Source organism: Bemisia tabaci, chromosome 6 (assembly GCF_918797505.1).
Source record: "Bemisia tabaci chromosome 6, PGI_BMITA_v3".
Lineage (NCBI taxonomy): Eukaryota > Metazoa > Arthropoda > Insecta > Hemiptera > Aleyrodidae > Bemisia > Bemisia tabaci.
Genome location: NC_092798.1, coordinates 21,055,619 through 21,078,275, shown reverse-complemented (window position 1 = coordinate 21,078,275; position 22,657 = coordinate 21,055,619). Strand labels below are relative to the sequence as shown.

General features: G+C 40.5%; 1 protein-coding gene across 3 annotated transcripts in view; it reads left to right on the top strand.

The window, feature by feature from the left end:
• Positions 1-744: 744 nt before the first annotated feature.
• Positions 745-22,657, top strand: part of slgA (proline dehydrogenase slgA) — a 52,028-nt gene continuing 30,115 nt past the window's right edge. For all 3 annotated transcript variants that reach the window (XM_019058093.2, XM_019058099.2, XM_019058085.2), the window contains exon 1: positions 745-1,319. In XM_019058093.2, the coding sequence (XP_018913638.1) occupies positions 990-1,319 (330 nt within the window). In that variant the 5' untranslated portion in view covers positions 745-989. The remainder of the gene's footprint in view (positions 1,320-22,657) is intronic.

The window sequence follows — 22,657 nt, the reverse complement described above, 5'->3', positions numbered from 1 at the left end:
AGGAAAGAGGGCTGAAAGTTGCATGCATGCGCAATAGAGGAGGGGGGGGGGGTTCAATTTTAAGGATGTCCCACGAATAAAGCGAATTTCCGTATAGATTTGCTTCTCTAGTAAAATATGAGATATTTTTGGGGATCTAGAGGTCTCTTGTGTAATTAAACGTGTTTTAGAGATAGGCAAAACATTTGAATCAAGAAAACTTGTCGAGAAAATGTCATGAGTCGCCGAAAATTGCAAATATCCGCTCTAGTCGAGTCGGCGGTGCCTTCGGTTGCATCGGTGCATTTGTCGTTGATTGCCCGGTCCACTGAGAGCTCCTTCATTTCGTCAAGTATGCAATTTGATCTCCGTGAGGTTAAAATAGTTGCTCGAGGTTCCAGCAAAGGCGCCGCTGCAAGGAGAAAACTGCATTGCTGGTTAAGTAACTGATGCACCAATGCAAAAAAATCGCGGTGAGGACGGCCGGCACCTGCATCGAGTTGCACTGATGATAACAGAAGTGATTAATGGTAAAATACATGGTCACAGCGCCAAGAATGAGGGTTCCATGGAGTCGTGACGCACACACGAAAAAGAAGAAGGGAAGCACCGTGGAGAGTTTGTGGATAGATCGAACTGGGAAGTTCAATATTCTGGTCCCCAACTCCCCACAATCCCGATTGAATCCCCCGAGCCCCGATTCCCACCTCCAGGCCCCCTCCGCTTGCTTCGCCGCGGCGCGCCATTCACCCGCCTAACTCTGCCGTCATCGTCATCACTCAGTCTGTGCCTCGCCGTCCGCTGGTGGTCTGACGTCGACCGTGAGCGTATATTATTGAACTGCACGCGACACGCACGATAGTGATAGTGACGTTGTATAAAAAACGGGAAGAATAATATTTAGTGTGCTCGAAAGATAAGATAGTTTAACATTATCTCGAAGTCCTCTCAAGTATTCTAAATTAATCGTCGACGGGGGGAGTGTATTGACCTAATACTTGGAGAGTGTAATGGCGTTTTTGAGAGCCGTTATCAGGCATAGTAATTCGCGTAATACCGGCAATATTTACCTCTTGCATGGCACCAAGGGTGCCCGAAACCAGATTTACTACCCTTTAATCAATTACTGTCCCAGTGCTCTCAGGTCAAGTGTAACAAACCCCCTCAATAGTAATGTCACGGCATCGATCAACGAAAATGCACCCGTGCGCGACCCTTTGGATACGAATTTCTCAGATCCCAAAGCCGCTTTCAAAAGCAAAACTACTTGGGAAGTTGTACGAGCTTACTTAGTCTACCAAATGTGCTCCTCTTCATGGCTCGTCGAGAATAACATGAAGGTAAATCTCTTTTATTTATTCAGTCCTCCTCCCTAACCTCTCTAACCTTAAAGGATTGTCACTACTGTGTCCCCTTTTCTGGGGTTTTCTATGGTTCATGTCGATGCTTCACGTATTTGATCCCAGTTTGCTGCGCTAAGGAGCAATATAATTTTCGGAGCTGATCATATGTTGGACCACCTCGATTATTTGAAACAGAGCTCACAAGTTCTCGGTACATCCAAAGTCACATGGCCAAGTTTCTGTGACCTCTAGGCCTTGTTACAGTGATCGCTCCTCACTAATTAAGTTAAGCTATTCTCTTTGGGTCTCTGCCATCTGAATTACTATTCGTTCAGTATAGAAATCTGTTCATCTATTAACAATGGGTTTTTACTGCTGAATGAGTCCAGTATTGTAATCTGCGTCATCTGATACTTGTCTCATCAGAGACCAATACGTATTGAGAATGCAGATGGGGTCGATTTACGAACATTTTAGTTTTTAGGCCCCTGTAAATGCATGTATGAGAATTTTGCATCGTTAGAATGCTGAGTTGTTTCAGCTAGTGGCTTACTAAGTTTTTTAGAAGCCCACCATTAATTCAGGACCCTGAACGCTGTTACACCAAGTTGTGTAAAGTAACAACTGTTCCTAATTATATCCTAAAGGAGATTTGTTTCAATACTTAACCCTTCAGCAGCATCTAATGTCAATGTGCCTGCGGTATCAAGAATTTAGAGGCTGAACTGTCAGTTTATGGAGTTTTCAATACAACCAGCAAGAGCAAAGTGATGCACTTTCAGTGTATTCGCATTCATGCAACACAATCCCTCTAAGGCAGATGGTAATTTTCTGTTCATCTCATCGGGTAGGCTCCAGTATTGTTATCTGTGGAGAGAGTTGTAAAGGAAGGATTAATCTGAAATGAGGTTACAAATTGAGTACCTGCCCATCCTGGAGGCTTGTCACTGAAAATGCATTCTGATCTACCTACTTGCGTTTATTTTCTCAGCATCTTATTCATCAAATTAAATGACATCACGGATAAAATATTTGAGAATTTACACGTAATTCTTAACAACCATAGAGTTGAAAGTTATAAAATTATTTGTATGCTGTTACACCAATTACTGAATTTTGAACTCAAATATTGAAGCAAAATTTTGGATAAAGTTTAGTATATGACCTGTTTGATGAACTAAATTATTTATTTGACAGACTTCAGCCATTAGTCTCTAACAGATTCTAATCTAATTGCATAGCGGGTCATCAAACTTCAAAATTGAAGCAAAATCCAGGATAAAACTAAGTATACAATCATTCAATGAATCACAAGACCTGTAAGATGAACTACAGCTAGTAGTCCCAAACAGAATGTCAGTTGAAGCGCTTGCTCTATGATCGGGAGGTCCTGCGTTCAATTTCCGGTTCGGTGACCCGAGTTTGATGGTCTCAAACAACGGTTATTTGGATCCGACTTGATTATGGATGGAAAGGGGATGGAACTTTAGGGACTGTAGGTAAAGTGCAAGATTATCTCTCGTGTGATATTTAAAGTGTGAAAAAAAAATGTAACCTAACTGAAGAGCGGTCCCTATACTAACTTTAGCTATAAACGGTGCCCTCTGTCCAGTCTTCTCCAAAAATAAGCAAACCAGGGAAAAACTCCCCGCCCATAAGTAAGCCAGTACATTAGTTTGATCCAAAATTTCATTCTTTATCGGTGATAACCTTCAGTTTTCATTTGACATCGGCCTGTGATGGTTTGGGGTGATAACAGCCCTGTTATCGGTGGAGGAATCAACAAATTAAATTATCTTAAGGAAAATCAACATTTTGGATTGAGTTTTCCGTATGAGCTGCTTAGGGAAGTGGATTTTCAGGATTATAGGACACTCCAAATGATAGAAATTTATGACTTTCCATGAAAATCATGGAATAACTACCATGTCTGGCTCAGTTTAGAAACTGAGTATGTACCATTGGTTTCCCTTTGCACATTGCATGTTTTTAAGGATGGGCTAGAAATAGTAGCTCCTAAATGCAAAATGCAGTACAGTTATAGGTGGGTACTGGTTTCCATATCTAGATACCATTACCATACATCAGGGATGTGTCTCTGAAGTCCCTTGGGAATCGCATAGTTTTAGGACCCAGGGAAGTGCCACTTGAGTGCGCTGCTGAAGAAAATTCCTTATGAACGTTGCCATTACCTATTTCCATCTTCAAAATAAATTTCAATTTTTTGGAAGCACTTGTGAATCCTTTGCTTTTCATCGTCACAGAATTTTATTCCAAAATTATTCAGGTTTTTCGCAAATGTCAAGGACTTTTCGTGACGACTTAAAAATCAAAATTTCATCGAGGAAAACTCGGCAACATTCTACGAAGCTCCTCCTTCACACCACAGCAGATTAGTACATCCATTATCTGTCAAGAAAGAGCCCCATATAATGAACTTAATGACTTAATTTTTCTTACGATGACTTGCGTGATATGGTTTCTGGCGCATCCTCGAACTCGGCTCAAGTAGTTTTTACTGAAAAGTGAGTGGTTTAACTAAGCAGGTACCAGTTTGTTATTTTTTTGGGTAGGCTTGCAACATTTTTTCTTGTCAAAAAATATCTTATTCGTAGCGTATGCAACCCTATACACGTCGTGCGCGAATCGTTCGCCCAGGCGTGACGTTTTAGTAGTTCGCTTTGCATTCAGAGGACGAGTTTACCGATCGCATGTTACCGCCTGCAAGGCTGCATGAATACTTCACGCATTACTCCACGGTGCGCGCTGTTCAGTGCCTGCAAGACTGCATGGATACTTCACGCTTTGCGCGTACGCTACTGGGCGCAACTCAATCGTCGCGTTTCCCCGTTTCCCGTCTTATGCAGCTCAAAGTTCCAGAGAGAAACGCGCATTTGCGCTTATTGATGCAAAAATTGATTTTTGTACCTTTACTTAATCTGATCTTTACGAGGTGAATTTCGCTCCGCTTTCCCGTGCGCCACGCACGCGTCAACAGGTGATGTTTCCTGCAGTTTGTAGGGTTTGCAATTAGATCCCCTGTGCAGGAATAGTTTCCTGATTATAAGTATCACCGAAATTCTAAGACACCATAACCGTTTTTTGTTTCTTTCACCGTTGTAATTTTCAACCGCAGTTCTTTGACTTCATTTGTTCAAAAGTAAAAAGGGAGGCTTCGCTGTCCACGCTGCAGCTCGTTTGGTATAATTCCTGAAGGAGAAGTGAAATAATAATAATCCTAACTTCGAAGAAGTCGCTCTTTTAAAAAGTAGACACAGTTAAAAAAGAGGATTCTTTGGTATTTTTGTGATTTTTCTCAACAACGATGAGACAAATCCACCAGTCTATTTACTTAATCGCCCTCAGTGCTCATTGTCAGTTCAATCCTATTATTTCTTATCATTGCTTACACTGTAAGCTGCACACACACGAAGAAGTGACAATGATGCGTTGACCGTAACCGAGCATAAAACCCTATACTCCCGAGTTTATCTCAATTTAGATACTAAACGCTCACACATAATCTATTTTTAATTAATTGTTTGATTGCTCACAAACTGAGTAATCATAATTAATTAATATTTTTTTCACGCTGGCGTTTATCTGACTTGCTGCAAGACGTGTGGGGAAAGATTTTTTTTTTTACTCCCGAGCCAGTTCCGTTAATTAGGTTTTTTCTTCCTTTTTCTTTCTTTTTTATTCGTAAATGATACTAATCACTCACAAAGTATTCTGCTAGCAGTTGTTTCCGAAAAGTGAACGTTATTTACAGCTGAAACGTTTTAATTCATAGTTTTTTGGGGATGCAAAAATTCCAAAATTCTGGGTTTTTTGCCGTGCTTGAAAGATAAGGAAAACTTTAAGAGCCCCAGCTACATATGCGAGCTTTAATACCTAGAAAGGAAACGAAAGAAGGAGAAGAAAAGGCATCAAAATTAACATCTTAATTTCTACTTTTATAGAAATTTGCTTCAATTTGTATTTACCTACTTCTCCTCCCATCATGAATATATTGGTACAACGTTAAAGCTTCTCTCGGTATGCCATAGAAAGTTCAAAAAAGGAAAAGGGCTTGTACTTCTAAATGTGACCTTCAAAACCACCGAATTCTTGATTGTAAGGTTTCAAGACGATGAAACATCTCTCATTTTAAGGTAAAACTCTTGCTCATATTTTACATTAATGAGGTACCATGAAGGCATGCACTTCTAAAAATGATCTTCAAAGATACTACGAAGGCATATACTTCTAAAAATGACCTTTAAAACCACAGAATTCTTGATTTTGTGGTCCAAAGGCGATTAATTATCTTTTATTTGGAAGTAAAACTCTTGCTCGTATTTTACAAGGACGAGATACTATGAGGGCACTGGGTTAGGAGGGGAGGAGGAAGCTGGGAGCGGGGAATGACCTACGTATTTAAAGTAGGTACTTGAGATGAAGGTAGAAAATGAAAACAACATTCTTGAGACACATCGTCTAGACAGTCCGTAATGGTAGAAGCGCGTTAGTCACCGTAATCACGGCAGGTCATTCTTACTCTGGCTTCCTCCTTGTTTACCACTTTCGATCTGTGCGTCATACGTCACTTTACGGCCCATACTTTCCGTCTTTAAATACTTACAGCAGGGGTGCAGAATCTTCCAAGCTTCCACATATTCACGCGCCCGCCCGCAGGCTTACCATATTTTTTTTTTTCACTGGGTTTCTACCTTTCCCACCAATTTAAAAAAAAAGATGACCTTTTTTCTGTTTTTCGTTGACTATCGACTGCTGACCCTTCAGAATTTTCCCTCCTTCCACATTTTAGGTGCTTTTCCACATTTTCCCTCGGGCGCGTGATCGGACATTTTCTGCACCTCTGACTTACGGATGTTTTGCCATGCGAAGACAAAACGCCGGATTAAGCATGAGCTTTAGAAGTTGCCAAATTTGCCCTGTTAAAATATGAATTTTCAGGCTAATGTGGATATTTTCCCTTCAATTTTTCGGAGAATTTTAGTCATTAAGTAAGTAAGGATATGAGCTCTAAATTGTCTGAAAATTTCAAGAGAAAATGTTCGTAACTCTCATTAAAAGTAGAAATTTTTTAGGAGGAAATTTGTCAACTCTCAATTGTTCATACTTACGGCGTTTTTCCTTAGCACGGCAGTGTTGCGTTCCTTTTCGAATCAGACTTTTTCCTAAAAAACTCCATGTTGACTTTTCAGATCCCAGGTATGGAAATTCTTCGTGCACTGTTGAAAATGAAGGGGGTTAATTTTGCTCCTTACTACTCCTAGTTCATAAATCCCATTCAGCGAAAGTTAAAATATCGTATAATTTAAATCATTCGGGGATAAACCAACTCGTCCAGAATTCACTCTTGCCGGCCAAGAAACCGAGGGTCAAGAGGTCAGAGGCCTTCTAGCTATACCTACTTTCTTCACATGCGTTCATAGTTCCTTCCATTGCAATATATTTCACTACTGTCTGGAGTCATTCATCCCAGACCATAGTCCTGTGTACTTACTACTTTTTTTTAAGTACCAAATTTGACTCCTCTTAAAGTGCCCGTTTTTAAACATTTGTCGTGAAATATGACTTCTGCATCTTTTCCTCAAGTTACTTTTCTTAAAAGCTTGGTATCATGGTGAATGAGAATCATTTACACGCTCAAAAGGAAAATAACATGTTTTCAACCAGCCTTCAAAAAATGCTTAGATGAGTTCTCTTTAGTGTAATACAAGCGTGACGAAATATTTGGGTGCAGTGACGAGCAATTTGTCACCGAAATTGAATTTCTAGTATACCTGAAAAAAAGAGGGAAAAAAATGACAACAGATGAGTTGTGATTAACATCTTTTTTTTCGCTCGGTAATTTGAGACGAGGTAAATTTTTCCCTCCCCGTCACGATCACAGTTTTCATGACAGTTGGTTGACTTTCGTCAATCAAAGAATATTAGTACCTTCTACAACAGCTGGAATTACTTTGACAAGACCATAGCATACTATTATCCCATACCCCGCAGTATATCGATTTTCTTCGGCTGATGTTGTTAGACGTGCGCCTTCTCACTGCATTCGTGTGAATTTGTAATGCCAAATTCACCCGTATAAACATACTGGGCCCCATTCCACCCTCCACCCTCCCCCCGATTCGGATATTGGCGATATAGTTGTGACGTCACCATATAGGGATTCTCTTTTTATCGAGTTGGGCCGAACGATCGCAATTGCATGGTCTCTCAATGCGACCAATGTGTTCAAACCTAGGTGCTCAGTTTTCAGACTCAAACTTTGTTATTTTCTCAGAGCACACTTTTGGAGGATGTTTTCAAGTCGTTAGGTACATTTTCTTATCTAATAAATAAAATTATTATTATTTTTTTTCTTCGTCTTTTTTTGGGGAATATTCATTGAGCACGTCTTTGCATACACAATCTAGTAGCACCATTACTTCTTAGGACTAGTTAGGTAGGAATAATTAAATGAGTGAGTAGGTGAAGTGTGAAGTAGATGAGTGCATGAATAAGAACTAACTGTAAGCTTAATAAAGTAGTTTGAATAAGATCTAAATATAAGCAAAATTATTCAATCGCCAATATTAGTTAAATATTGAGATCATAATGTACAGAACTCAGCCTCGAGCAGTCAGCTTTAGTCGTGGTCTAAGACATTCTGTTTGACGTCAAAGTATATACCTCTTTTTAGTCCTTGTAATTGTAATTTTTAAAAAGTCGACATCATCTTGGAACAGTCTAATGTGTAGCATCATTTTTCTTCAAAGCTTAGCGCGTAAAAAAAAGACAAAGAAATGAGTGAATACTGAAAATGTCTAAAATCGTGATAAAAGAACTATTCAATATTTTAAGTTGCGTCGCGTCGCGAGGAGCTCTGGACACCACACCTGCTTGGAGCGCATCTCCCGAGGTTTTTGATCATAATTGGTACTGGATCTTCGACCAGAATCGGCATTACGTAATGCGGAGAGGCCAAGTCAGCTGCCGTGCGTCGATCCGTCCGGTGCCTCAAGCCGGGAAAACAAGATCGCAGACAAGATCCTCGGCGATTTTTTACGCTCCGTTCATAGAATTGTTTTTCCGCTTTTGAGCGGAATTTTCCGGCACGAGGATAAGCCGCACAACTCCGCGCATTGTGATCGTAAAGTGGACGCTGCAGGCCACAGCGGATGTAGCAATTTCGATGGCTATCGACTTTTCCTCATCAAAAGCTTCAAAATAAATTTCGTGATTGTGTGGATACCATCAGGGAGTCCATCTAGGGAGATATATCGCCCAGGGTTGCCACAGTCAGGGGAAAAACCGGGAATTGTCAGGGAAAATGCCGAAAATGTCAGGGAAAATTTGTTAAGTCACCTTCATTTGTTTTCTAGAGTGGGTTTGAGGGTTCGAACTAACAAATTTGCCTGAAAACTATTTTCAATTATGTCTTCTCCATCCGTTTTCCATCTTCAATTGTCAGGAAATTTCACCGAAATGTGTCAGGGAAATGTCAGGGAATTTCACTTTCCAAATTCTGTGGCAACCCTGAATTCGTCATATTTAAGCCACTCTTTGATTGGGTCTCTGGGTCTTTCATGGGGTTCTTAGGGCCCCATCTATAAACCAACAAGCATTTCGCGGAGCAAAGGGCACCGTCCCCCTCTTTCAAGGGTCGTTTTTTGGCGTAGGGTAGGCTTCAGGTGGCAATTCAGGTTAAAATTTTGACGTTTTTTTATTTATATGGAATCGATTTGAAATTCGATTGGAAATCACAACTTTCGGGATTATGACCCTCCTGTTTACCCATCCCAAAGGGACCGTGGTGGCTTCACCATGCAAGTTTGGGGTCCATTTTATTTCGCAGTCTTTGACTTCATTTTCGACTTAGAATAATGAAGAAAACACCCTAGCACGGTTGATCGGGTTGAAAGCAAAAAGCGCTCTCCATCAGAAGTTGAGCGCTCAAAACAATAGGTAATAGTCTACTCTAGTGTGTTTCTTCATTGCCGCCATGCACTTTCAAGGTTTTCCCCCTCTCTCTTCTAGTTGTCCGAAAAAACTGCAAGAAAACTAGGCTGCAGCACCTATTCTAACTCGAAAGAAAAAAAAAGAAAGAGTAAGAATAAGGATTGCAACTGGTGTGTTGCGCTCGATAATTTTTTCTGTCTGTTAATTTTGTCGCATTCATAGGTTGATATGCTGGTTAATTTTTTCTATTTACTCAATCATTCACCACGTTTGCTTCTACGCACTCTTAAAGCTACCCACGACGGAAAGAACTAAAAAACGACGCCTTGTTTTTCTGTTCACTGTGTTCGTAATTTCAGGCGTTGTTTTATGCAGCTGTCCGTTGTACGAGCTTTCTTCTTCTCCCTCTTCTTTTAATTTCCAATGTACGATTTTAGTCGGAACCTCCTTCGAACAAAGAAGTCTAGTGTTTGCACCTGTCCAACGTTATATTTGCATTTTGGTGATGTAATCTTCCCGAGGCTTGTCACCGTTCGTCTTGAATGATGGTTTCCTCTCAAACTTCATTCAGCTCAAAAAAATGAAAGAGAAGAAAAAAGATGCAGCTTGGGTTTTTAGTTCTTTCTAGCTCTCCCTCTTAACCGCGTTTTTCCTCAACCGAGCGCCAGTACTCTTCCCCTTGTTTTAGTGTTTAAAATTTATTTTATTAATTTATTTTATTAATAAATTAATTTTAATTTTCTTTTTTTTTCAAAAGAAAAGAACGAACCAAAATATCGTTTCCAAATTTTCCGTGTGTGATTATATTTAAAACGGTTCAGGCAAATTCACAGGAAATTTTAAGATAAAATATGTGTAGCTATTTCTAATTACCCTACGATTTTTGCTGTGACTGTAGGACAATATTTATACAACGAAAATTATTGAAAGTAATTATTAACTAAGTCAATACATTTTTCTATGCAATTCAAAATCCCTGCTCCTTAGGAAAACTTAGGTCAAATGCATACTGGACGTTGAGCAAACGGTTCAGCTGCTGCACGCTGTTTACTCTTCTGAATTTTGAACTGCATAAGATGGGAAACGGGGAAACGCGACGATTGAGGTGCGCCCAGTGGCGTACGCGCAATGCGTGAAGTATCCATGCAGTCTTGCAGGCACTGAACAGCGCGCGCCGTGGAGTAATGCGCGAAGTTTTCATGCAGCCTTGCAGGCGCTAACATGCGATCCGCGCCGACTGCAGTGTTTGACGTGATCATTCTAACTTGCGCAGCGTTTTTCAACTTGTGATTTTAAAGTTTTTTTGCGCGGGTATACTCTGAATGGACCATTTGTCACTTACCCTGATTAAAAATTAAGAAACTACACGAAATTTCACTAATTTTCTTCTCTTTATTTGCAACTGGTCATGGTCGGCAGAAAGCGGAAAAATTAGGCAGGGATATTGGGGCTGGAGAATTAAGTACCTCTGCATGCGAAAGGGTAAGGCGCAGAATTAGCGGGGGGGGGGGGGGGAGTGATGTTGTGGAAGTGGTAGCGGACACACCCAGCGTTAGATACCGTTATGAGCTATGCGAAACTCTTATCATTTAGATAATAGATAAGATATGTACTCCTGAAACAGAAGAATAGGAGGCTACCAGAAAAAGACACATTTTGTCTCAACCCTTCCCAGATACAAATCAAGGCCCGCGTTTAGTATTCCGGCAATGATGAAGACATTTACTTTTTGGGATTTTAATTACCGTAATAGAGTAGCAACAGAAGGAGATGCCCAAGATGATGCTTGATTGAGTTCTTTCTAGGAGGAGACGAAGAGGACGCCCGGTGAAAGTAAGGCGACAGACTTTCAATGAAATGACTTGTGTGCCAACTCTCAAAAGGGTTGTGGGAGGACAGTGAAACTTGGCGGTGCAACAGTCATCGTACCTTCTTGTAGACTGTTCCTTTTCGAGGTAATCAGTGCACCCAATAAGTTTATCTAACAGTCCAACATTAACGACTGCTTGTCGAATACTGCACATTGATTAACGCATTGCTCAACAGGTCGCTCAACGGCCAACAAGAAGGCAGTTGGATAAATGAATGAGTGATGGAACCCCGAAAGGAGTGGTTACCACTCGTCGCGCTGAGGCTAGTGAAGGGTTTCAATTCGTCTCTGATTCTCCCTAGGAAAGGACTCTCTAACTTCGACTGTGTCTCGAAACCTTTCAGTTTTTTGTAGTATGTAGTCCAGTAGGCCTGATGGGACTCGTTCATCGACCAGTAAGCTTATCGCACTTCTACTATTTTTACATCCTGCCTGGAAGCCTCGCGCGCTAGCCTTCAACGTCGCAGTATCCACGCTGACGCAGCTTTCAATGGTCGATGCCCCCGCTTCTCGTACACGTGGTTTCGTTCATAACCATCTCAGCAGGTGGCGTGTAGTCGAGTACTTAGCTTCGCTAACTTATAAGAATCCGCGCACCTAGAGCGTATTCGCGAAATCGCGAATGCTCTGCAGTATTGCCAGGCGTAATGGCTGTACTCGAATATCCATTTTTAAATGCACAAGGATCCAGGGAAACTCGATGTGGCTCTGGAGCCATGGCACGGAAAATGAGCTGCCAAGTTAGATTCAAGGAAATGGGATCTCGGGGCGTATTTATTTCGCATTTTTGTCGTCCTTTTCCTGATGATTCGAACGTCGCGTTCGGATCTATTGTCACAAACGATAGAAATCCCTCTGTCAGCGTCTTTAAGCTTCTAGGTTTATCTTAAAATAACGGTTTCTATGATTCGTTTCCGTCAGTATTTCCTCTCGTTTCATACTGTGCTAAATTACAGAGTGTCCATAGGTTCGGAAAACCGGGATTTGCCAAGGAATTTCATGAAAGACGGAAACTTTTTGCTGCGTTAGGGCTGTCGATTGTTTTTGCGAGCACTCTCAACTTTTTGGACACGTTTGCAAAAAAAAATTCGCGACGCGTCAGTATGGACTCCAAACACGCAATTGCAAGCCAGTGATTCGCTCTTTTTCTGCGTACTTAGAAGCTGTTCCTAAGTTTTGGCTTTGGCCAGGCAAAAAGTCCCATTTCGCAATCCACGTGTCGCGGCAAGCGTGAGACTATAATCGGGTCGAACGACTATTTTCAAAAGTGATGGAACTTTTTTGCTCATTACTTGAAAGAAGTGGAGGCAAATCGCTCATTTTACCGTGAAATTAAGCATTTTACCATGAAAATGCATTGTTTTACGATAAGCAAATCGAAATGTTGGGGGTTGAGCACTAACGCCAGGTCGCCCGAGACTGTGGGTGTTGTGGAAATTTTACCACTCCTTTTTCTGTCCTTATCTGTTCTCCACGTACATTCTACGACTGCTCACATATTTCTCCTAGTATTGAGGCATGAATGGATCGATTTTCGATTTTTCCCCATTTGAAGTTAGAGTAAAAAATCGATCATTTAAGAGCTCGTCGCAAACATCCTGTTCCAGATAATTTTCCATAGGTTTAAGTGGCAGATCAATTTATGGATAGATCGCAAAGCACGACACGCCACTGCTGTCCCTCCCCTCGCCTCATGTTGCAACTCTAAGAGCGAAGAAAATCATCAGTTCAAAACGAAAGAAGGATTCCTTTTTCTTCATGGGAAATATGGCATGTATTGGCAGTTGAGGTAATAAAAATATCTATGTCATTCATCGGAAGTTGCTTCAATACTTCGTTACGTTCGTTCGAAGGATTTGAGACCTTGCTATCGTAGGAAACAGTAATTGGACCGGTGTTGATTTTTGCAATTTTGGCAACGGTGTTTCCCTTCATTTAAATGTAGTAAAACCATTGATTTGAGGCGAGGCAGACTTTCACACCTGGAATCGATATTTATTATGGATTTAAACGGAGGAAAGACAGTGTTGCCACCTTGTCAGAATCACGGCTGAATTGGACAGGGTTAAGCAGAAAGGAACCAAGCCACTTCAAAGTGAAATCGAGAAAAAGAGGTGTGAAATTATATGCCGCCTTAAGAATCGGTTGAAAGACAAAGTTTGATCCATATTTTCATTCCTAAGCTTGCCCGAATTTGAATTTTTGATCGGTGGAATTGTACGACTAAGTAGTTGAACTCAAAACTATCTGATTTATCATTTCCAAAGTTTGGCTGGATACCTCTGCTATATATGGTTCAATCGTAAGCTCGGAACACAGCCTTGACCGAACACGTCGAATACGTTTTTTTTTTTTCATAAGCCGTTAAGAATTATTTTTAGCCCACTTTTTACAACTTTCATTCGTAAATACTTATCTGTTTATCTTTAAATTTGTTTAATTTTTTTCGATATGCATGGTCACTAACTTGTTCGATACCTTCACCTTAGTCCTTGCGTTTCGGCGTTGGCGTGGATCGATCTCATTCTCCCGCGGTTTCGGAGTTGTGAAGTTTTTAAGTAGAATTTGCCTCTTATGTAATATGCAATCATAATGAAATGGAAGTGCTTTCTCGCATGTTGCTCGAAAGATGTGGAAACGAGACAAATAATAGTGATCACGCTTGAAATTTTCTCATCGATTTGGCATGACAGTGGTTCCCAAATGGACGTATTTATGCTGAAAGGAACTATATTCCACGCAAACTCCATGCACATAGTTCCTTTTAGCATAAATACGCCCAAGTAATGTTCCGCGTGACACCATCAGCAGAAAGTACCCCGACTTGGGTTTCGATAGCCTTGATCACATGCTCAAAGCGCGCTAAAATTGATGAGGCTGTCCGGAAATTGAGATGGCTTTTATAATCTAACGGTTGCGTGCGCTCATATTCACGTCTTAAGGAGTAAAAAAAATTACTTAGCGCCTTTCTGTGCGGAAAGGGTTGCTATCTATACGAAGTAGCTACTTTTTCATGAGTTGAAAAGAGATTTTGGATTCCAAGAAATTTGAAAAATTACGGAGAAGAAACGCAGGGATGACTTGTATAATCTGACGGTTGCGAGCTCATATTCGCATCATAAACGAATAAAAAAAAATTGACGCCTTCCTGTTTTGAAAGGGTTCCTGTTCCATCTAGCTACTTTTTCATGACAGGAAAAGGGAATTTGGATTTTAAGTAATTTTGAAAATTGTGGAGAAGAAACACAGGGGATCAACTATATTTGCTGTCAACTCTGTTCCTATAAGTTGCATTTTCGTAGAACATTGAATCATTGAGTATTTCTTAAACAGATAATGATCTAAAGGCTTTTCTCTTCGTCTGGGCATAACGTTAAAAACCTTGAAATTCGTCCGTAAGTTGAATTTTGAAGCATTCGGATTTTCAGCAACTTTTCCACCACCATGCTCTCTTAAAGTCATTTTTAAGGGTTGGCTCACTCTCTTCTGTCCCAGGTAGATATTTGGTCAGGGGTGAATACTCTTCACAAGGAGGGGGGAGGGGGTGCATCGTAAAAAATTGCCCTCTCGGCAAAAATTTTGAGTTGGGGGGAGGGAAGGAGATGCGGGCAGAGAACCGTCTACATTTTCATTTATCAAGACTCAATCAGAAACGTAGTTCATTCCCTTCATTAGAATTGCAACAAAATAAATAAACGGACTGTAAATGCACAAGGCAAAGAGGATACCACCAAAAAATCAACATTTTTTGTGTCGAGTGCAGTATTAATGTATTTTCTATTTTTAGCAGCGGTCACCGAAAGGAACACCCTGTGATCGATTGCGTCGCGACGTAGGATTGAGTTTTCCTCGTTTGTGCTAGCAAGCCATATGATCCGCGGAAGTAGGATTAGGATACCTACAAGCTTTTATTCCGTTCCTCCTTGTCTTTCCAGTTCACTACGTAGGCTTGTTGCAACAACACTCACGACATCCTCTCTATTCCTGCAAATCTCTAAAATTGTTGTCCAAACTTAGCAATAGTTTTGGAACCAAGTGTTCGAAACTGACAGGCGCTAAATGCGCTTAAGAAATCGGCCATGGCGCCTAAAAAATGAAGGCTCTGCGCCAACGTGGCCCCTAAAAATTGGCAGACCCATCTGAATAGGGAAACATAATGACACACAAGCTGTTTCTTGAGCCGGAGCTAATGGCTCCTTTTTTTTGTGTACTGCGGTCCACGGGTTAGATTTTAGTAGAAATCGGAAGGAGGACAACAAGAAGGATACGGAGAAGATGCGAAGGAAAAGAGAATTAATAGGAATTGGGAGAAGAAGAAAAATGGGAATAGAGATAAAGAGGAAAAGACGATGAAGACTAAGGAGAAGAAAAAAATAGAAGAATAGAAAGAAAATACGATGAACGTTGAAGAATAGGGAGAAGAAGAAAACGATTAATATAGAGAGGAAAGAAAAGGAGGAATAGGAAGATGAAGAAGGAGAGGGACCGAAAAAGAGAAAGGAGAAGAAGAAACGAAGAAAATGAGAAGAATAGAGAGAGATAAAGGAAGAAGGAGAAGAGGAATGAGAAAAATCGCTGCTTGAATGTATGCTCATTCTGAAATCTCGAAGCAGAGCGGTGTTGAATTTCGTGAAGCGACCTGCGATGAGTCGTAAAGTATATAAATCTGGAACTGGCAAGTCGGTGGTGTATGGAGTGTGTAAACTTTTCCGGAAACTCGTAGCGGCTCCGAATACGTACGGCTGATTTGCATTAAGATTCCATTTACCATATCGCATATCGTGCAGGAAGACCGGCCGCGCGCCGCGCCGCTCGCGCTCGGGTGCAGGAAATCCTTGAATGCAGCTCCGGACCCGTAATTTTAAGATGAGATCTCTTCCAGCCAATTTAACGCACGAATAACTGATTTTTTCACGGATGGTCTAAAAATAGAGTCGCAAAATCCAAGAATGTCAAGGTCGTAGAGGTGTGTGCCTAAAATAGATTCGCGAAATCCGAGAGGTCAAGGTCGTCCTGAACAGGTGGCCGAGAGAAGGTGAGACGTAATTTTTGTCTTACAGTAAGGCTTTTTTTTAAATATATATTTTAGTGTAAAAGAAGGAAAAAGTATGAAGGGGAGGGTTCTGTCAATCATAAATTTTAAGGTCACCTAATTATTAACATCTGCCGAGAAAAAATTCCTTATGAAAATTCATGTAACCCCCCGCTCCCCTCTCCCTCTCAATCAGAAGATGGACGTATTTAGTCCCAGGGAACGTTATTATTCCAAGCTTTTTAAGAATTGCTGGATCGGGGCTGAGCACCTTCTAAAAAAAGTGATAACTCTCCCCCCCCCCCCTGTTTCCCAACCACCTTCCCCCCCCCCCCCAACTCCGCCGAATCGCTAACTGTTTTTTGACAAAATTCTGTATAATTTTGTGAAATGGGCGGAGGACAAAATCATAATTTCGCGAAAATGTAATGATCCCCCCCTCCTCCTCTCCGAGCGGCTTTCCTATAGTTTACAGGCTTTCCAAGTTCTCGCGCGAAGAGCATCGACCTCCGCCCATCCCTGCATAAAGACAAAAAAATGAGGATACGAAATGAAACAAATACTTAGATCTTTAAAAAGTCATTCCCTCTGAACTGACGAATTAAAGAATTTAGTGATAATTTTTAGACGCCGGGTAATATATTTTCCTTTACAAACCGAGCATGATTATTTCTTAAGTGGAGTGCTCTAGCACGCATTACCGCTAGTTTAACACACATGCGGGTGTCGCAGAACAAATTGAAATGAAGCTACTGCCGGGCAAGATTGAAAGGCCGTAGGGTTAATCAAAGTCATTGCAACTAAGTAGACTGAGTATGCAAAGCTTTCGACCCACCTCAGAAATGAAGTTAGATATGTGTCGTGTGTTCACAGTCGAGAGCGTGGTGAGGTTGCCAAATTAAGTCGCCTGAGGGGTAAGATAGCGTAGCCCTGAGTGTTTATTTGAGTTTTAAAATTAGTCCCGAAAATCGGTTCGATTATTCAGAAGCACATCGACGTGCTAAAATTTATTCAATTTTTATCGCATAAAATCACTCGCTAATACGACGAACGGGTAGAAACAGGAAACGAATTGGCGAAAAGCATCACCAATTGCGTAGGTAGCAAGCAAGCGAGCCACTTTAATTCCTTCCAACAAATAATATGGCCTCATAGAGTCGATTTTGTCCCTATCTTTTTTCTCACAGTTGAGGACCTATGAATTCCCCAAATTTCGTCTGACCTTCGCGCAGAAACGTAATTGGATAGGTGCATGGGTTATTTCCAGATTCAGCTCGTAGAAGCGAGAAATCAGCGCTTTTCATGTCAGAAAATTCTAATTTACTGCTCGTCTAGAAACCTTTTTTGAATAAAGTTAGACTCTGAAAATTAGTGTGCTTTATGATGAAATATCCTTCTTCGGAAGCTGAAAACTTTTTATCAGGATTCTGAGTACTGTGAGTGAGTCAGAAGAAAATTCTGTGAAATCTAACTGTAGTCATGTGCCAGACGATGAGTTCGTTTTCAGTGTCAGATTAACTGCGTTAACTTCAATTTTTTTGGAGAGCGGTACGGGGAATCATACGCAGCTCATTACAATGTTATTCAGCTCTGGAACGTGAACTCGACACCAATTATTTTTAGTCGAAATTACCATGCCCATTTTTTTGGTAACAATTATCACTTCGGCCCCGGTACTGCTAATACCGCGTTCTCAGCACAAACGCAGCACCCTCACATGGGCCGAATTATTGGCACCAAAAAGTGTCATTGTAGCATGGACTGGAACTTTTGGTTGGGCGTGCGAAAGCTACAGAAATTGTAAGAGCCACGCATGATTTTCATTCTAGTAGAAGTTTGAATCGACTGTAAATTTACCATCAAGATAAAGTCTGTACATAGTTAAAAATGTTGTGTTTGGTTACTTTGAGTTACATCTTGTTTGGTCAGATCAACCCAAAGGACCTGCTTGATCGACCAAATGTTTTATTAAATCAATTGAAATCGTGTTCGCCGAGCTTTTCCGAGACATCTGTGGGGTCGAAGAAAAAGCCCTGCCGAACTTTTCTCTTTTCGTCGCTCAGAGGTTGCGACTTGCGAGTGGCTAGCACATTGGTCACCATGAGATCCATGTTCAATCTGGTGGCTCGCGCCTGATTTTTAACTAGGTTGAATTTTCAACCCTAAGATTTTGTCAATGGAACCCAAAGATAAAGTAACCAAAAAATACTGTCCGCTCATACTCATCTTCCATATTAACACAATACGTCGCTTAATTTTCCCTTCTATGTAGGGATGAATTTCAGACCTTTCCGAAGCAATCATCGTGATTTTTGGGTCACATTTCTCTAGAAATAACTATTTTCTTTTTTTTTCTAGTGATATTTCGCTACAGACCCATTCCAACCCTATACAGGGTTGCCACAGTCAGGGAATACCGGGAAAACCGGGGAATGTCAGGGAAAACTTGAAAATGTCAGGGAAAATGACAAAAATGTCAAGAGAAAAATTAACAAGCTACCTTTGTATGCATTCGCGAGTCGATTTGTCGCTTCGAACAATGAAATTCGCCTGAAAACTATTTTCTAACTATGCCTTTTTTTAACAATCTGGCATTTGTTCAATTGTTACTGAATTTCTGTACAACGTATCAGGAAAATCAGGGGAATAATAGGGGAAAATCGTCGAATTACCTTTATATGCTTTCTCGAGAGGGTTTGCCGTTTCGAACAACAAACTTTGCCTGAGATCAATTTCTAACCATGGCTTTTTATCAATCTGGCATTTTTCAGTTGCACTGGAAAAAAACACATTGGATCTAGAGTCCAGATTCTTAAAAACATCGACAAGAAAAAATACTCTTGATTCAATCAGATTTAAGCTTAAATCAAAAGGAAATCCGCTCAAATTAAGAGGCTGCACTGGTAAAAAAAACCTCTTGGTTCAAGAGTGCAGTTTCTTGTCGCCGGATTTAAGAGTTCAAGACTCTTAAATCCGGCGACAAGAAACTGCACTCTTAAGTCAATGCACCGCGGCATTGGTCCAAGAGGTTTTTTTTACCAGTGTGGGTTCTTGATTTAAGCTTAAATCTGATTGAATCAAGAGTATTTTTTCTTGTCGATGTTTTTAAAAGTCTGGACTCTAGATCCAGTGTGTTTTTTTCCAGTGTGTCAGGGAATTTTACAAAAATATGTCAGGGAAATCAGGGAAATGCCAGGGACTTTAATTATCTAAATTCTGTGGCAACCCTACCTACATAGCACCTAATAGTGAATCATCAAAAGAAATAGGGGCATTGGCGAAACGTGGCCGGAGACGGCAACGACCGACATTGTGATGCCGGCCGGTCGCGGGTTCGGGCAGATGCGAGCGAGCAAGGATCAACGCGGGCCGCGCGCGCGGTCGGGGCCAGGATGTGACGCAACCACGCCACGCCGCGCCAGCCTCCCTCCTTCTTTCGCCAAACTTATCCCTCTGACCTTCAGCCCTCCCCGGCCTAACCCTTACAACCGCCCGACTCTCCAGCATCTTGCTATTGTCTCCACCCTTTTCTTCGAAACGGGACAGGAGCCCCAGATCTGGATCCTTCAAACTATAGAGGGCCGTCCCACTTCGAGGGTACCACTTCGACTGATATTTGCAATATGGGTGTTGTAAAATGAGGAAAAGTGTCAGTTGGAGTTCAAAATATTGGTTTTCGGACGAAAAATTGTCAAAGTTCAAGTCTTGATATAATATCCATGGCTTAAGAGTGAAACTACGCATATCTCCATCGCAGGGTTTCAAAATCTCCCCTCCCAGTTTATTTTTTCGAAAAGCAACAAGTCAACTAAATAGTTTGAAAAAACACAATATCATAATCTGATAATGGAGAAAAAAAAGCAGGAACTTTTCAAAAAATTACGTAAACTACACTGGGAAAAAAACACATTGGATCTAGAGTCCAGACTCTTAAAACATCGACAAGAAAAAATATTCTTGATTTAATCAGATTTAAGCTTAAATCAAGAACCAAGCCTCTTAATTTGAGCGGATTTCCTTTTGATTTAAGCTTAAATCTGATTGAATCAAGAGTCCTTTTTCTTGTCAATGTTTTCAAGAGTCTGGACTCTAGATCCAATGTGTTTTTTTTTTCCAGTGTAGGTTTCCAAGGAAAAGATGAAGTATGACAGGGAGTTGCAACGGAGATTCGTAGTTCCGCACTTTGGCCATTAATATCATAATCTTGATCCATCAGTATAAAATAAAGAAGAAGAAAATCACAAGCTATCGACTTATTGATGTTCGATGTCCTCATTTCAACAGCATGTCGCTTTTTTGAAAAATACAGTCGATAGATGCACATTCGTAGTCCTTACTTCAAAATAATCTTTGGAACTCACTACGACTCCCTTGCTAGGAGCATTTATAACGGAAGGAAATTAATTATAAGCGAAGGAGAATCCAACACCCTTCATAATGGAAAATTGTCCTTGTTTTATTCAGATTTTCTTGGATTTTTCACCTCTGAACTTAGTAAAATTTCTGGCTGCGCCACCGAAGAGAGAAATCTCCGTATAGTTGCTAACTGCCTGGAAAGCAGATCAATGTCTTTGAATTTTTAAAGACCAGGGAGAGTAAAAAAAAATATTTAATTCTTCAAAAAGCCGTGTGATAATCAAGGATCTACATTAATTAAATCCTTTCTCAACCCAAACGGAATAATTAACCAATTGTTGGTCCGCGTCGAAGATTTTCATCTTTAGTTCTTTAAAAACAATCATAATTTTTTCAAAAATCCTCACCAAATTGTTGGATGGCTCTCGTTTTTTCCGATGGAAAAGAAGCAGTTGTGAGTAACCTGTATCTTATTGAAAGAAGTCTGACATCCTTGTCCCTCGCCTTGTTCTATTGAATTCAACTTGTGTACCGAACGTCTTAGGGTTGACCAGCGCGATGCCTATCCGCGCTCTTGAAGGAGTTCTCGTAGGCTGAGAAGAACTCCAGTCGTTATCGCTTTAGTAGTTTGGTGAATGATTCACGTGTTTGTTCATTCTGCGGTTGGTCGGCAACGCCAAGTTTACGGATTTTTAACGTCTTCGTCAATTTTTTTTTTTTTTTTTTTTTGGATTTCGAACCTCTCGCCCTTAATAAGGTGTCACTAGCCAGTGATCAGTGCTGTGTAATCCTTACCATCCTCTTTTAAAACTCAGTCGTTGATTTTACTAATTGAAGCGCCTTCTCGTCCCCATAAAGCAGTAATTTCACTTGATGAAAGAGGAACGTTTGAAGTTTCAACGGTATTGGATTTTTCCTCTTTTCTTTTTAGACGTTTCCAAGTTTTTTTTTTTTTTTTTTTTTTTTTTTTTTTTAAGAAAATATACTAAAAATTAAAATTTTTGTTGGACAATTTATCTCGCTGCGCCCATAACTCTTAAGCCCGGGTATACTAACTTTGAGGGCACAAAATTTCCACTTCGTTTCCGTTGCCTCCTTTTATGAGTTAGCTAGTCATCACTGATGAAGCCCCCCCCCCCCCCCCCCCTCCCCCCTCTCTGTACATTTAGCTAAATCTCCTCTACGCCCACGTTTTTTTTTTTTTTTTTTTTTTTTTTTTTCTGAGGGGAGGGGTATTTTATTAATTATCAAGTATTTCTGCGGAACTATCGCGATTAAAGCTGAATGCCGATATAATGTGCGAAAGTGTAAGCAAACTTTTATCCTGAATAAAGAAGAGAACCCGTTCGTGTGTTAAGATTATGTATAATTATGAAGTAAATGCATCGACGGTCGAGGTAAAATTGCTTACGTGTCTTGCAATAGTTAGTCAATTTGGGCTCTACGGGCAAAAATACATTGCTGACATAACTTATTGCACTAGTTGCGCAATTTAGCATTGCAGATGCAATTTCGTGTTGCACAACGTATTGATTCTTAATGAGCACATTGACATTACCTTGAAAGTGCTAGTCGCGCCAGTAAGACAAAAAAAGGAAGGAAAAACATAGTGTGCGTCAAAACGTGTACCTATAAGTATGAGTACGCAGAAAGTTACAGGAGATTCCAGTAAATTTGGCGCACTATTACCTTTTGCAAAACAAAAGCAAAGAAGAGTAAGGAGAAGAAAAAAAATCTGTGTTAACATTTTTTCATGGCAGGCTCGAATCTTATCTGTTACTAAATTATCATCTGTCAGTTGGTGTTAGAAAAAAAAGTGAAATAGATGCATTAGTGGAAAAAGAATGAAATTAAAACATCTAAAAGTCAACAAATAATTGATTTATCAGACTTTTAATTTTTTGCTGAGTAGCCTATTTTTAGGCAGTTGGAAACGCACCAACAATAAACCGGAAAAGTGACAAATTGAAGAATTTCGTTTTCATAGCGGTATGACAACTCTGGCGTCAAGCTAGACGGCTCAAATTGCACCTCAAGTTGAATCCAGCTCAGCGGCCCGTAATCGTTCAGCTCCGAATATACATATTTCTGTGTAATATGCTCTGCAGCACTTTACTTGCATTG